We start from the raw sequence: 13,360 nt of genomic DNA on the forward strand, positions 1-13,360 counted from the left end.
TAACAAGATTCGCTTCGCCAATTTCATCAACAATATCTCCAAGAGCTGCTGGAACAGCCTGTGTTGCTTCAAATACTTCTACTGAATAATTGAATATATTTTCATCTATCATGCTGACAAAGATTTTATCATCTCCATAAGTGGTTTCAAACCAATTTGTGTTTGATGTCTTAAGGTGATCTGTGAGGTCTGGGGCAGTAATAAGAGTCCCAATCATCGGAGAACGGCAGTACCGAGAATTTATTGAAGAAAAGATTTTTAAGTTGTGTTGTTCTCCAAGAAGAAAATTCGTCCTTTATTTCTTGTCAACTGTTCCAAGAGCATAAGCTCTCCACCTTTTAAGTCTTTCTTCTATAGAGAGCTCAATATGATTAGATGAGAAAGAATGATAATCCCATTGATAAGTAGTAGGACTTCCATGGCGGACCATATCAATTCGGACATAGTGTTGAGTGTAGACTGGATATCCTTGATATGAAGGAGGAATACTGAAAATTTCTAACACAACAAAATGTCTTGGGTAGTAGCTCATCATAGAGGATATAATCTTTTTAAGTCTTGTAGGAAATTGGGGTAAGATCTTCATTTGTTCTTCTTTAGTAATAATTAGTTTCTTCAACAGTCCAAGCTCAAAGAGTTGTTCAATAGTAAAATCAGTGAAAGTTCCGTCCCATTCAAAAAGACTAATTGTGGCTTGGATTATAGAAAAACCTTCCTGGCATATGCATGTCTGAATTCCTGGATGATGTTGTCCTCTGAATTTTAGCATGTAGAAACTAAGTCCGTCAACTTGTAAAGGAGAAGTCGCCATTTTTTCTAAGAATTGCACCATCTGAACCAATTGATGGTGTTTGTCTTGGTATACTATCTTCATGATTTCATTCTGGAAAAGACTGATTTGAGGAGGAAATTTCTCAAAACCTTGCTCTCTATTTTTCATTTCTTTTTCCCATTCTTCTTTTAATAAGTTCTTCTCAGTCTTTTCTTGTTCATACTTTTTTGTTATCTGTTCTAGTTGCTGTTTAAGATCTAATATTTCTCCGGAAAGGATAAGATTTGTTTGTTGGAGTTCTAAGAAAGCATCTAAAGATTTGGGTTTAAGAGAAGGTTCATGAAGCTGCATTTTAAGATTTTTATGGTGGAGGTAATCACTAAAGGAAGTGGGGATTTTTGGAAAATGAGGATTTCGATTATTTGCCCAAATGTTATCAATATAGTTTCTCTCTTGTGGATCTAATGATAAGTGGAGAGGGATATGAAAAGAAAATGGAGAGTCTAAAGGATAGCTATTGAGACCTGTATAGGGATTTTTGGAAAAATGTTGCTTTGAAAGTGGGAAAGTGGTACTTTTGCTGAGGGAGGACTCCATTTCCTGTAAAAGTAAAAAATTAGTTAGTAATCTTAAGTAAAAATTTTTATATAAGGAAAGTAAGCTTAGCTATCACATTAGCATGTAACTCAGAGAAACTTATTGGTTTTATAATCCCCGTTACAGCTAAGCATATGAACTAGCTAAGGTTTGGTAATGTGGCTTTACTTCCACATTAGTAAAGGTACGGAGGAACTTACTGGCTTTGTAATCCCCACCTGTTACTAAGCATATGGTCAAGTAAAGGGTTTATACTTACAGAGAAATATTTTTAGGGTGGTTTTTTCAATACTTGCTCGAAAAACATTAATCTGGATAATCTATCTGCAAGATCATTGTTTTTTCCTTTTATGTGTTCGAAAATAATTTTATAATTTCCATTTAAAATCCTATCTTTAAAGGCGAACCATCTCCGTTGACTAATTCTTTTACTATTTTTATTTTCAAAAAACTTTACTATGGCTTTACAATCTGTTCGAACTAAAATTTCTTTTTTATTTATAAGAAATAACCTAAAGCTGTCTAGTGCGTAACAAACTGCCAATACTTCTTGGTCTATGCTATGAGTTGGGCCTTTTTTCTTTATATTTTCCGCTATTATATCTACAGATTAATTCTTTATTTTTTGGATTATATTTATGGGGTTTTGTTTTTAATACAGCGCCCCATCCTAATTCACAGCCATCTGATTCTACTATCATATAATCTGAATCTAATGGTAATCTAAGATCATGTAGTGTTTTTACTAAGTCTTTAATCTTATCAATCTGTTTATCATCTTCTATATTAAATACTTTTACTCCTGTTAAAGAACTTTTGCTATATAAAGGTCCTATTAGTTTACCTAAGTTTTAAATAAAGGGTCTAGCATAATTTACTAATCCTAGAAACTGTTGTAGTGCTTTTACGTTTCTAATAGGTGGTGTATTTAATATCTTTTTCGCTATATGTGGTTGTAATTTAATTTTTCCATTTCCTATTTCTACTCCTAAGAACTCAATATTACTTCTAAAAAACTGAGCTTTTTTACCACTTATGATAATTTCCCATTTTTGAGGAATTCACTAAGAACCAGTTTTAGGTGGCCTATATGTTCCTTGTTTTGTCTTACTATGTACTAAAATGTCATCTATATAAATACATACAAAATTTTTGTATTTTCCAAATATATCGTCCATTTTTCTTTGAAATATACTTGGTGCATTTTTTAATCCCAATGGCATTACTAACCATTCAAAATGTCCTAAAGGACAAGTAAAAGCTGTCCATTCTATACTAGAAGGGTCCATTTTAACTTGCCAAAATCCTGACTTACATCGAATTTACTAAATATTGTACTTATTTGGATGGAGTTAATTAATTCAGTCTTATCTGGGATATCGTAAGCATCTTCTATAGTATTATCATTTAATCTTCTGTAGTCTATTATCATTCTGCTTTTTCCTCTAATTTGCTCACTATGTTTATTGACAATAAAGGCTGGGCTTCTATGTCTACTAATACTTCTTCTAATTACTCCTAGCTTTAATAAGTCGTCTATATGCATTTTGTATTCTTGTATATTTTCGTTGGTAGATTCTATTTTTTTATTCTGAATTCTAAAATCTGGGTCTTTTAATTCTAATTTGCAAAAAATTTTATTTTTATTCCAGTGTTTCCAAGGATTATCTCCTATTATTTCTTCCTTTTCTAATTTACTTAAGATATCATCAATATCAGTATGTCCTGAAGAAATTAGGTTATATAAAAAGTCTGGGTTTATTAATTGGTCTAGGGGTGGTTCAAGAGTCAATTTATCAAATAGTCTACATTTACTAAATTCTAAAAGGTTTTCATGGGTTTTTTCTTGATTTTTACAAGAGGTTGGATTCCTACAGTCGTTACAACAAGGCTGTTTTATAGAATTTGTATTAAAATATTCTGAGGCATATGGTAATAATGGTACTCCTATAAAACTGATTCCAGAGGAATTTATAGTACATCCATGAAAAAAGTTAATTATTATATTAAGGCCAATAATAAATCGAGTCCTCCTAGAACTAAAATCTCTCAAGCTTATGCTTCCATTAAAATGTAAATAGTTTGTTAGGTGCTTACCTTGGTAGAAACTAATTTTACAAGGTGCTAATTGTTGTGTATATGTAAACAGCTATCCATCCATCTGTTCTGCTTTATATTGTTTTTCTATAGGAAGAATCTTCTTGTATTGTGGAGGAACTAAATTTTCATCTAAGACTGTATTTGAACATCCAGTATCTATCAACCCTAATACATCTAGAGTCCATTCTTCTATTTGAATCCTACATGGGATTTTTATACTATATAAAGGTGAATTATTTATGTTTGGTTTTATTGCTAGATTATCTGTAGATAAATTATCTTCAGATATTTCCCCTAGGTTTTCTTCTATTTTATCTATTTGTTCTTGGTAAAATATTGTTTTAACCTCTTGCTTTTTCTTGATTTTATTCAGAAGAGTATTTTGATTGGCCCACATTATTTCTTGGTTAGCCCATAATGTTTTATAAAAGTTTTTAACTTCATTACTTGTAAAAGGATGATCTAATAATATAGATTTATCAATTTCCATCTTCTAATCTTTTTAGGGTTTCTTGGATTGACTGTATAAGTTTATGTAATGACTCGACAAATGTTTCTAAATATAAAATTCGAAGCTCTAAGGTTTCGTATCTATTTATTTTAGGAGGTTCATTTGTAGAGGATTCAGGAGGTAACTGATGGTTATCTATTAAACAAAATCTACAGCTTTCTTTTATACAAATATTACATCTATAGCGTAATTTTAAAGAAGGATATTTATTACAAAAATTACAAGGCTTATCAGTGCTCCCATTTCGTGGTATCCAATTATGATTACATAAATTATTCATGTTATTCATCTTCGATAGTTATAAAAGGATTATAAAGATTAGTTTCAAGATTATCTAATTCTGCTTCAGAAATTAAGAATTCTAAAGGATCAATATCTGGAGAAAGTGTCTTTTCTCTAGGAGCTTTGTCTTTACTTCTTTTTCTGTGTTTTCTAAGGCAATCCATATCATTTGTTAATCTATCTAAAATAAGGCTTTTAGTTAATTTTATTTGGTCATTACTTTTAATTATATTTTAAATTTTTCTGACATGTATTCTAACATGTTTATTTCCATTTCAAGTTTCTGTGGGTCTTTTTTACTAATTGTCTGGTATTTACCTCTATAATAAGTTGGGGGTCTTCTAATTCTAATTCGGCTAACATATTTTCAATTTTATCTAGTTGATCTAGATCTCTAAGATGCCAGTCTTGATATTTCTTATTTGATTCTAATCCTACTATTCCATCAACAAAAGCATACTCTTCTTCTTCATCACTAGTATCTTGTTTTGTTTCATTAGGATCAATATAGCTAATTATACTATATATACTTTCTGTGTCGCTTACATGTTCATCTATATGTAATAAATCTTCATTCACACAATCTATTAATATAGATTCTTTGTTATGATAATTTTTTCTTTTGGTACAATCTCTAACCAAATGGTTTGTGCTTCCACATGTAAAACAACTTAACTTATTTTTATAATCTCTTGTTTTATCAAATTTTCTAACATGTTTATCTTTATTTAAATAAGGTTTTCTAGAACTACTCTTTCTAAGATGATATTTCTTCTTGCGTTTGTAATTAGTCTTTCTAAATGTTTTGGGTTTAATGTTGGTGTCATACCTTTGGGGTGTATATATATGTTTACAAAAACTATATTCTCCTTTTCCTTTAAATTATTTAGTTATTTGGATTTCAGTACATTTCCTACTAATTGTTCTATGATAAATTTTATTCTAGTCGAAATATTATCTAATTGGGGTAAAACTGGTATCTCTTTTATATATATGTGAGGTTAATGTTCCTAAAGGTTCAGGTAATTTCAGTGAATAGCTTTATCACCTATTGTTTTATCATAGGAAACATCCCGACTATACTAACTATAATACATGAAATCTAGTAGGAATGGTTTATAATGAAAGCCCAATGTTTGTCCATTTGTTTCTAGCTTTCTTAACTTCAAGCTTCTATCTCGTTGTTTACGCTAGCACTTTGCATTTGGTGAATCTCATATAGTAATAATCTTATTTATTTTTATTAACAAAATTATAAGGATTATCTCCCTAGTTCCTCAGGTCTCTTTGCAAAATCTTGAGGGTAATTTTTGTTTATAGGCTTCCACATCTGCTCTGCCAGTCGACTTCTCCTAAGAATTTCTCTCAGATAAACTATACATTTCATCGTTTGGTGTTTTGTATAATCTAACCCATCATATTTTTCTACATACCATTCCGACTCCACTGTTTCCAATAATAGTAGTCCATTTTTGAGGGGTCACATGTGTCTGTTAAGTTTAATAATGCTTCCATCATCTATGAGTACTTTTCTATCCTGTGGTTTCTAACTCTAATCTTCCGTCCTCTAGGTCTATTTCTATCGGAGATATCATTTTCGAGGATTATAGAGTGATTATAAGGGATCCCACTAGGTCATGTCCACTCTGGAGTCGACACGGATGTTCCATAAAGAGTGTATTGCTGTGCTTCGTAGGGTATGCAAGTGGAAGGCGTGGGAGGGACCATGGCTCGCCTACTCCGACTCCATAAGATTTAGAAGCGGTTTCTGCTCTTTTATCTTGAGAGTATTTATGCTATTGTAATAAACAGTTAAGTTATGATTTTTATCATATTCCTATGATATCATGTAGATCTCGTGTCCCTTTTTCTATCGCTTTCTATCTCTGTCTTAATATTTCTCCATCTCATGGGTAGAAATTTCCTTTTGGATTATTATAGTTTTATATTCATTTATCTTGTTCTTCAGATTGATTATTCTTCAATCTATGAAAAGATTGGTCATAATCACCAAACCGTATACTATAATTATTATAGGTCCTTTATAAAATTACTGAAGTTTCCTTTGAATTTAGCGGTATTTCTTGGTGAGTAAATAAATTCGTCTGGCCATCAAAGCTCAGTACTAGAATCACTAGTCGCGTTTTATCATTTTAAACCCCTTCTACCGCTTATAGCACTTATAATTCCATGTATATCTCAATCTACATCTCGTAGTACTGTGCTCCCGTTAGTTTTCCTAAAATCTCATATTTATTAAAAATTACTGGTTTTACTAGGTCATCATGTCGCTGCCCTCGAGCATTTCCAATTTCTATTAAGTTTATGTCTTTACTACTTCTTTCGTAACGGGCTACAATAAAAGAGGGCCATAGTTATTACTCATATCTATCTGCTAATGGTCGCCATTAAAGCGTCAGCAACGATCAGGTTGCATCCTTTATCTCGCTAAAGTAATTAAAACTTTACCGAGGATTTCTTTTCTTATTAATCCTTTTAATTCCTATTACCATTAATCCTAAGTGAACTAGTCTTTTCCGAGTATCCTTTTTATTTTTCTAAGTACTGGCATTACTTACTAGGGGATATTTACTTTTCACAGTGACACAAATATCTCTTCTTCTCTATTCAAAATTCTTATCACATAACCGGTATTCAAAATTTAAATTTCATGCTTTATCACAGTGACCTTTGGATTTAATACTCTGTCTCGATTGGTGTGCTGTCTGGCTACATATCCCACTATCTATGTCTCACGATTTCCTCTAATGTGGAGATTGGTATTTTATCGCTTTTATTTACTTTATATTTCCGTTTAAAAAGAGGGTTTACCAATACTGCTACGTTTTCACTGAACGTTACATATGAGGCACTAGCTAAAAGTATTTCCCTTTCCCTTTGAAGCGGCTTGTATGTTATTCATTTTCAGTCCAAATAATATACTATTATTTTCTTTTTCTTCTTTATTTTCTATTTTGTTTGGTCATCTAATTTTAAGTTATTAATTTGTCGGAAATTAAAGAATCTATTTTAGAGGTGGCTTCTTTTGTAGTACTTTTCCTCCATCTATCATTTTTAGCCTATGATTTATTTCTTCTAATTTGTCTAGTAATTGAATTATCAGGTGGAATTGTGTATTATTTTGTTTGATTATTTCTTGATTTGCTATTCCGTAGGCTAAGCATAGAAGTGCACTTTCAATCCCTTTACTACCACTAGGTTGGTATGCCTCGCTTTCTGGGTCAAAAGCTTTAAATAAGACTTTTTGTCGTAATTACTCAATTATGTGGCACTTAAATGTTTTAGTCTTTTAGCAGTTTAACCATATTATTATCTTTCTGGTCTTTGATTTCGGTCTTTGATTCGCTTTTGTGTTACCGATAAGACACATGGTCTATGTCTCATCGTTTCTAATTTATATACTTGCGTTTTATTACTTCATTATACGATTTTTAATACCAATCATTTATTAGCCTATGGAATAGGTCTTCTACCTGGTTTGAATCTTTTGAATTAATTTTTCTATTCATATTTTCTATCTTTTTAGTATTTCTAATGTGTTTTGGTCCCAGAGGAGTATTCCATCATATCTGTTAAACTATTTTAGCCGGGAATTGCCACCATGCAAGCATTTCGTGAGTAGAATTATTGGGGAAAATAACATTTTAATATAAAACCTTTCTTTTCTATATATCTCTCTTAGTTATAGAAGGAAAAGCTAAATCTAAATATACTCATTTTAACTAAAACAAGCACCAATGCTATTATATTCGAGGAGGCAAGTTGCTTTTCATTGTTTCTAATGTTTCCGATCTAATCCTATGCTCGATACGGAAGATAAAGTTTTCTTTTTATCCATTTTTATATGTCTGCAACGTTACCCCCTTCTCGTTTCTGTAGTATATTTAATAATAGGTATTATTGTCTCTTACGCGTCTTTCAAGTATATATATTTTAGTTCTAAATAGTCTTCTTTGTTTAATCACCAAACCGCAAACCTATATCTTATCTGGTCGTCAATTTTAACATTATGTCTAGTTAAATATTTTCTAACCATTTTAAAGGCATAGTTCCACACTATGTGCCCATGAGGGTTTCTACCATCTCTAATATCTAGAGAGAGAAATAACGATCATATTTGAGAGTTGTTTATATTATCATATTGTTCTAGGATTTTATTCCTAGTAATGTAATTCTTCTTTGGCTATCTATAAATTCGCAGTGTTTTAAAACTCTCTTAATCTTTTGATTCGGTGGATAAGGGAGTTTGATTCATCTTTTGTTGTATGTCCGCAACGTTCTATTTTAGTATAAATGTTTGATTCTATCTAATATGATAACTCTGTTTTAAATATCTCTGCTGAAGCTTCCATGTAGCAAACATATGCGTGCTATCTTTCTATATCTTTGATTGTTTTTGCAGATATAAACTTCTAATGGTATTTAATATATTTTCTATTCTTTTGAGCTATTTCTAATTAACTTCAATGCTGTCCGCGGAAAATCGATAAGAGAGTCAGCTCATGCTAGCGCAGGCTCACGGACACCCGATATAACAATCTCTCATCGTCTTTCAAGGCCCATGAAAGTGCCACTGAGAAGAGCGCTCGGATCGATTTTAAAGCTGTAGGTGCCAATGGTTCCGTGCTATGTAATACGGGTCATAATCTTCATATTGATCTCTAATTTCTCTTAGAATAAGATATAATACTCCTAATCGTTGTTGTCAGAATTTAAACTGCCTACGTAGCGCAAATTCTACTTAGAATATATCGAGGAATACTTATAAAGATAGATATTTCTAATAAAATTATAGAGTTCTCTATTAAAAGCCATTTATACAATATTTTAAGATAAAGTATCGCGAGACTATTGTTAATAGCATCTTGCTAGAGATGTAGCTCTAAAAGGAAAAAGTACGTACAATTAGAACTATGAGTACTCTTACTAGTTCTATGGATTGTTGTCGTAGCGAAACCTATGTAGACATATAATTATAATAATAATCTTACTTGCTAGAATGTAAGCTCTAAAAGGGAAAAAGGCTACAGAAATTAGAAGCTATGAGCACTCTTTACTAGTTCCATGCTATTGTACGTAGCTAGCGAAACCCAAAGGGAGCGTATAATTATAACTATACTACTTACCAGATTTATTTATATTAGGAGGCGTATTTTAAATAAATGAAAAGAACATCTACTTTACTAGAAAATTACGTAACTAGAATTGAAACTAATTTGCGAGATCTAAAGCAAGACTATTCAGGGAGTGCACAAATTGAAAATTCCCTGGTTTAGTACCTGCCACTTGTGGAATTTCTATTAAAACAAGTCCTTATGTCTCCCTTTCTCTCTCTTTGGTCACGCTGCACCTCTGATAACAATCTCTCTCGTATGCTAACTGAGATCGACTTTCTCTCGTTTTCTTAAAAGCTTTTACGAAAATCATTTATTATAATATCTCCTTGGCGGTGCATACCTCACACGCTACTTTTCTGCGCACGGGCCCGCATCGCGCTGGCAATCCAGTCTTGTTCGGCCGTGTCCTTTAGCCATGCAGACATATAATAAAGTTAGACATGCACCTTGAGTATAATCGGGTACTAGCGTGTCTGCTTTTATAGCAGAGACATACTTTAAGATTACGCGCTAATCAACAATGCAACTTTCTTTTATAATGTACGTGTAACATGAAACTGTTTTTATACATGTTAATTATTTTTTATAAACAAGTTATTTTCTTTGTATGATAAATAAGGCAATACAATCCAAATTCTTCATTACAATTTACAGGCTCAACCAATTATCCAAATGAAATTTCACTTTCGTCCACTTAGAGATTGCACTGTTCATTGGAAACAAGGGATAAACATTAGCAAACTAATAATAGTGCTCAACTATTTGATGAGTGGAAATGTGCAAACCACTTGTTGTTCATATATCCAGCTGGACCACCAACTCTGATTCCTTCTTCAAATATATATCTCCTCATAAAAGATATGCACCATTTTCCAACTCCATAAACCATCCTCCACCACAAAAATGTTAAATAGATCTTTTCAACACATTGCATATAGGCCATGAAATTATTTATAAACAAATTAATTATGCTTCTACTTTATAAACTAAGTGTGTGAGAAAGTTTCGTGTCATAACTCCGAACACATGCCCGATTTCTCTTTCTCTTTCTCTCTCTTTGATATGTAGGTGACATCTGAAATGGAGCCTGTGAACAATGAAGTCCTCCTCCTAATGTAATTCATTCTCCTACAATGGAGCGGTGTTTCAAGGTTGCAAAAGAATGAAGATGTAGTTGTTCGTCCCATTGCAAAACTTCCATCCATCTCTATGAGACTATTTCATCACAGATGTTACATTATCATCTACACATCAGGCATGCCATACCTCGTTTAAAATTTTATAAAAATGAGATAAACCACATGCATATTAAATGCTGAGAAAAATGAAGGTTGAAGGTTAACGAAATTCAAGACTGAAAGGAAAGCATGCCATAGTTTCACTTGTTATTTTAACACAAAATTAATATATATATACATACACATCCAGGAGGAACAGATGAAACAAAGAATGCAAGTACTCGTTAAGGATATAAAAGATTTTTGCTAAAGGATGCAAAGGGTTCAATAAGAGAGAGGAGATGCAGCTCATTGATGCACTCCAACGCCTTGGTGGCTGACATCACTTTGGACAAAGAGATCAGTGAAGGCAGTTACTTGGGTTCATTAATGTCACTTCCTAGTTCTTCACCAGGGTCACCGTTCACTTCCAGTGACGACGATGCTCTTTCATTTTGTTGCTCTTCGGTTTAGATTACTAAGGAGAACGTCACTGTATGTTCCACCATGTATTTATATGTTTATGTACATCATTTTGGCAAAGGAACATGTCTTTTCTTGTGAGTTTGTTTATATCTATGCATATATATATTGCAGATGTCTTTACAACCAAGTTTATGGATGTGCAGAGGAAAGTTCAAAAGAAGAAGTGAGAGTAATGGTTTGAATGGTTTGTTAAAGCTTGGATGAAGCAGCTTTTACCTTGAACTTCTGGAGAGTGATTTGCATTGGATGAAGCTTCCTTGATTTCTGACAGCCATTGCAGCTCTGTGGAGAGCTATATGCAGACCAAGCCTAGCACGAAAAGTTACAGCATGCATTGGAAGCTTGCTTTCTTTGAGAAGAGAGAATATGACCCAAATTGAATGCCAGATTATATATACCCATTTATGAAGAAGACACTGAAGCAAAGAACGACAAGTTGTAGCTTGAGCTGCATGGCTGATTTTCACATACAGTGCATTTACTTCGCAGAGTGAGGTCAAAGATCAGCACAGCATGTCACTCCTGCAAACTGGTACATTTAGATGATTAATTCTTACCATATACTTGGGTGGCTTTGATATTGGCGAATTACAAAATAGTAACATATATATATATGTTGCTATGTTTAATTTAACCCATAATTTTGACTGGCTAGGTTGAAGAATTCTACTGAATATATGCAGGTGTGGGAAAGATGTAGGTGTGCCAACAAAGCTGACGTTTGCTAGAGACAGGGTGAACTCTACTTCTAGATATTAGAGCGTATATTTTGAGCCCCAGTGTTCAAGGAGCCAGAATGATGATGCGTAAAGGTGATATCTATGTGAACTTTCCCTATGGATGATGTTTATGATTCCTATGGTACAATGGTTGAGCTGCAAAACTATTTGCTGGTGCAATTCAAAGGTCAGAAACTCACATCATACATCTTCAGGTCACTGAATCACAAATTACACACGATGATTAAAATTATTTTGTTCACTTTGCTTCCATATCAAATTTATTAACCGGACGAGCCCTCAGCAAGCTTTATTGCAAGTATGTAGCACGCAGGTGGGACTTCAAGGCTGCTGATGAGATGGAGGGAATGTCTACGAGTTGCTTTCCTTGCCACATATCGACAATGGGAGAACTTGAAGATGAAGTGTGCTCAGGAGGATGGCAAGCTACCTACTGCATTGATTACGTGAAGAGAAGTACTAATAATTCACACTAGTCTAAATTAGCTTAGAAACTAAGCATTTCAATATATATAATAAATGTTGACATATAATTTATAGTTGCAAAAGTATATTCACTGATGATCGAGATTAATTACGTACCATGGTAAATAAATATTTATGAATATTCCATCCATCACAATTTCACATAACATATTGAATCTGCCAACAATCTAAACCCTATGGACGGATATGTTGTCTTTCATTGCATAAAGAATTGCGCTTTTCGCTTCTAAAGGTTGGTTGTGATTCACAAGTTAAGATTGTTAGCTGCACTCAAATGTGCTAAGAGAGCTTAAAATTTTATAGGATATGAAACCCAAAGTTATATATATATATACATGCTATAGGTTCATATATAGCGATATGTATTACCTTAATCAATGCGTTGGTATATCCTTGTGCTTTTAGCAAAAGAAATGCACAAATAACAAAATATATTTGTTCTCTTTTTAAATATAACTCACCCATGACATAGGTTTAACTTCATTTTTAGTTTTCGCAGTTTTGACCAGTTGGCTGTTGTATACTCTAGAAGGAAAGCCAAATGGATGGAGATGAATGGCCATGTACCATCGCTGGTCGAAATCGACCTGGAGCTGTCAGTGGGAGACCTCTACTTTGAATGTTGTTGCTTGTGCCTTCATTCATTGGTATGGGAGAAATAGCAGGGAAGCACTCATTTGACTGGGTTACAAGTTTTCCTCAAATTATCAAAGATGTAAGCAAGCTTTCTAGGCTCATGGGGTGATGTTTGGGGGTTTGAGGGTATGCATGATTTTCGATACTAACTAGTTTTAAAATTAAAAAGTGATTGTAGCTTAAAATGTGTTATTATTAATAAATTATCTTCGAGCATATATGCCTTTTCCATAGGTTGATGCAAAAGAGATGGGAAGAAAAGCATGTTGTTTCAACACTCATTGCTGCTGCGCTGAATGAGTTTGGAGACTCACCAGAAGAGGCAAAAGCAAGATTATCATTACATTTGCAGAGGAGTGCATGGAAGAACATCAATAAAGAGTGTTTACATCTAA

The 13,360-nt window shown here is 33.0% G+C and overlaps 1 protein-coding gene across 1 annotated transcript in view; it reads right to left on the minus strand.

The window, feature by feature from the left end:
- Nucleotides 1-295: 295 nt before the first annotated feature.
- The window catches only part of LOC120282736 (WD40 repeat-containing protein HOS15-like), a 21,417-nt gene continuing 8,352 nt past the window's right edge, over nt 296-13,360 (minus strand). The window contains exon 11 of the mRNA XM_039289588.1: nt 296-1,372. Within this exon, the coding sequence (XP_039145522.1) occupies nt 296-1,372 (1,077 nt within the window). The remainder of the gene's footprint in view (nt 1,373-13,360) is intronic.

The sequence above is a fragment of the Dioscorea cayenensis genome, chromosome 18, assembly GCF_009730915.1.
Source record: "Dioscorea cayenensis subsp. rotundata cultivar TDr96_F1 chromosome 18, TDr96_F1_v2_PseudoChromosome.rev07_lg8_w22 25.fasta, whole genome shotgun sequence".
Classification (NCBI taxonomy): Eukaryota; Viridiplantae; Streptophyta; class Magnoliopsida; order Dioscoreales; family Dioscoreaceae; genus Dioscorea; species Dioscorea cayenensis.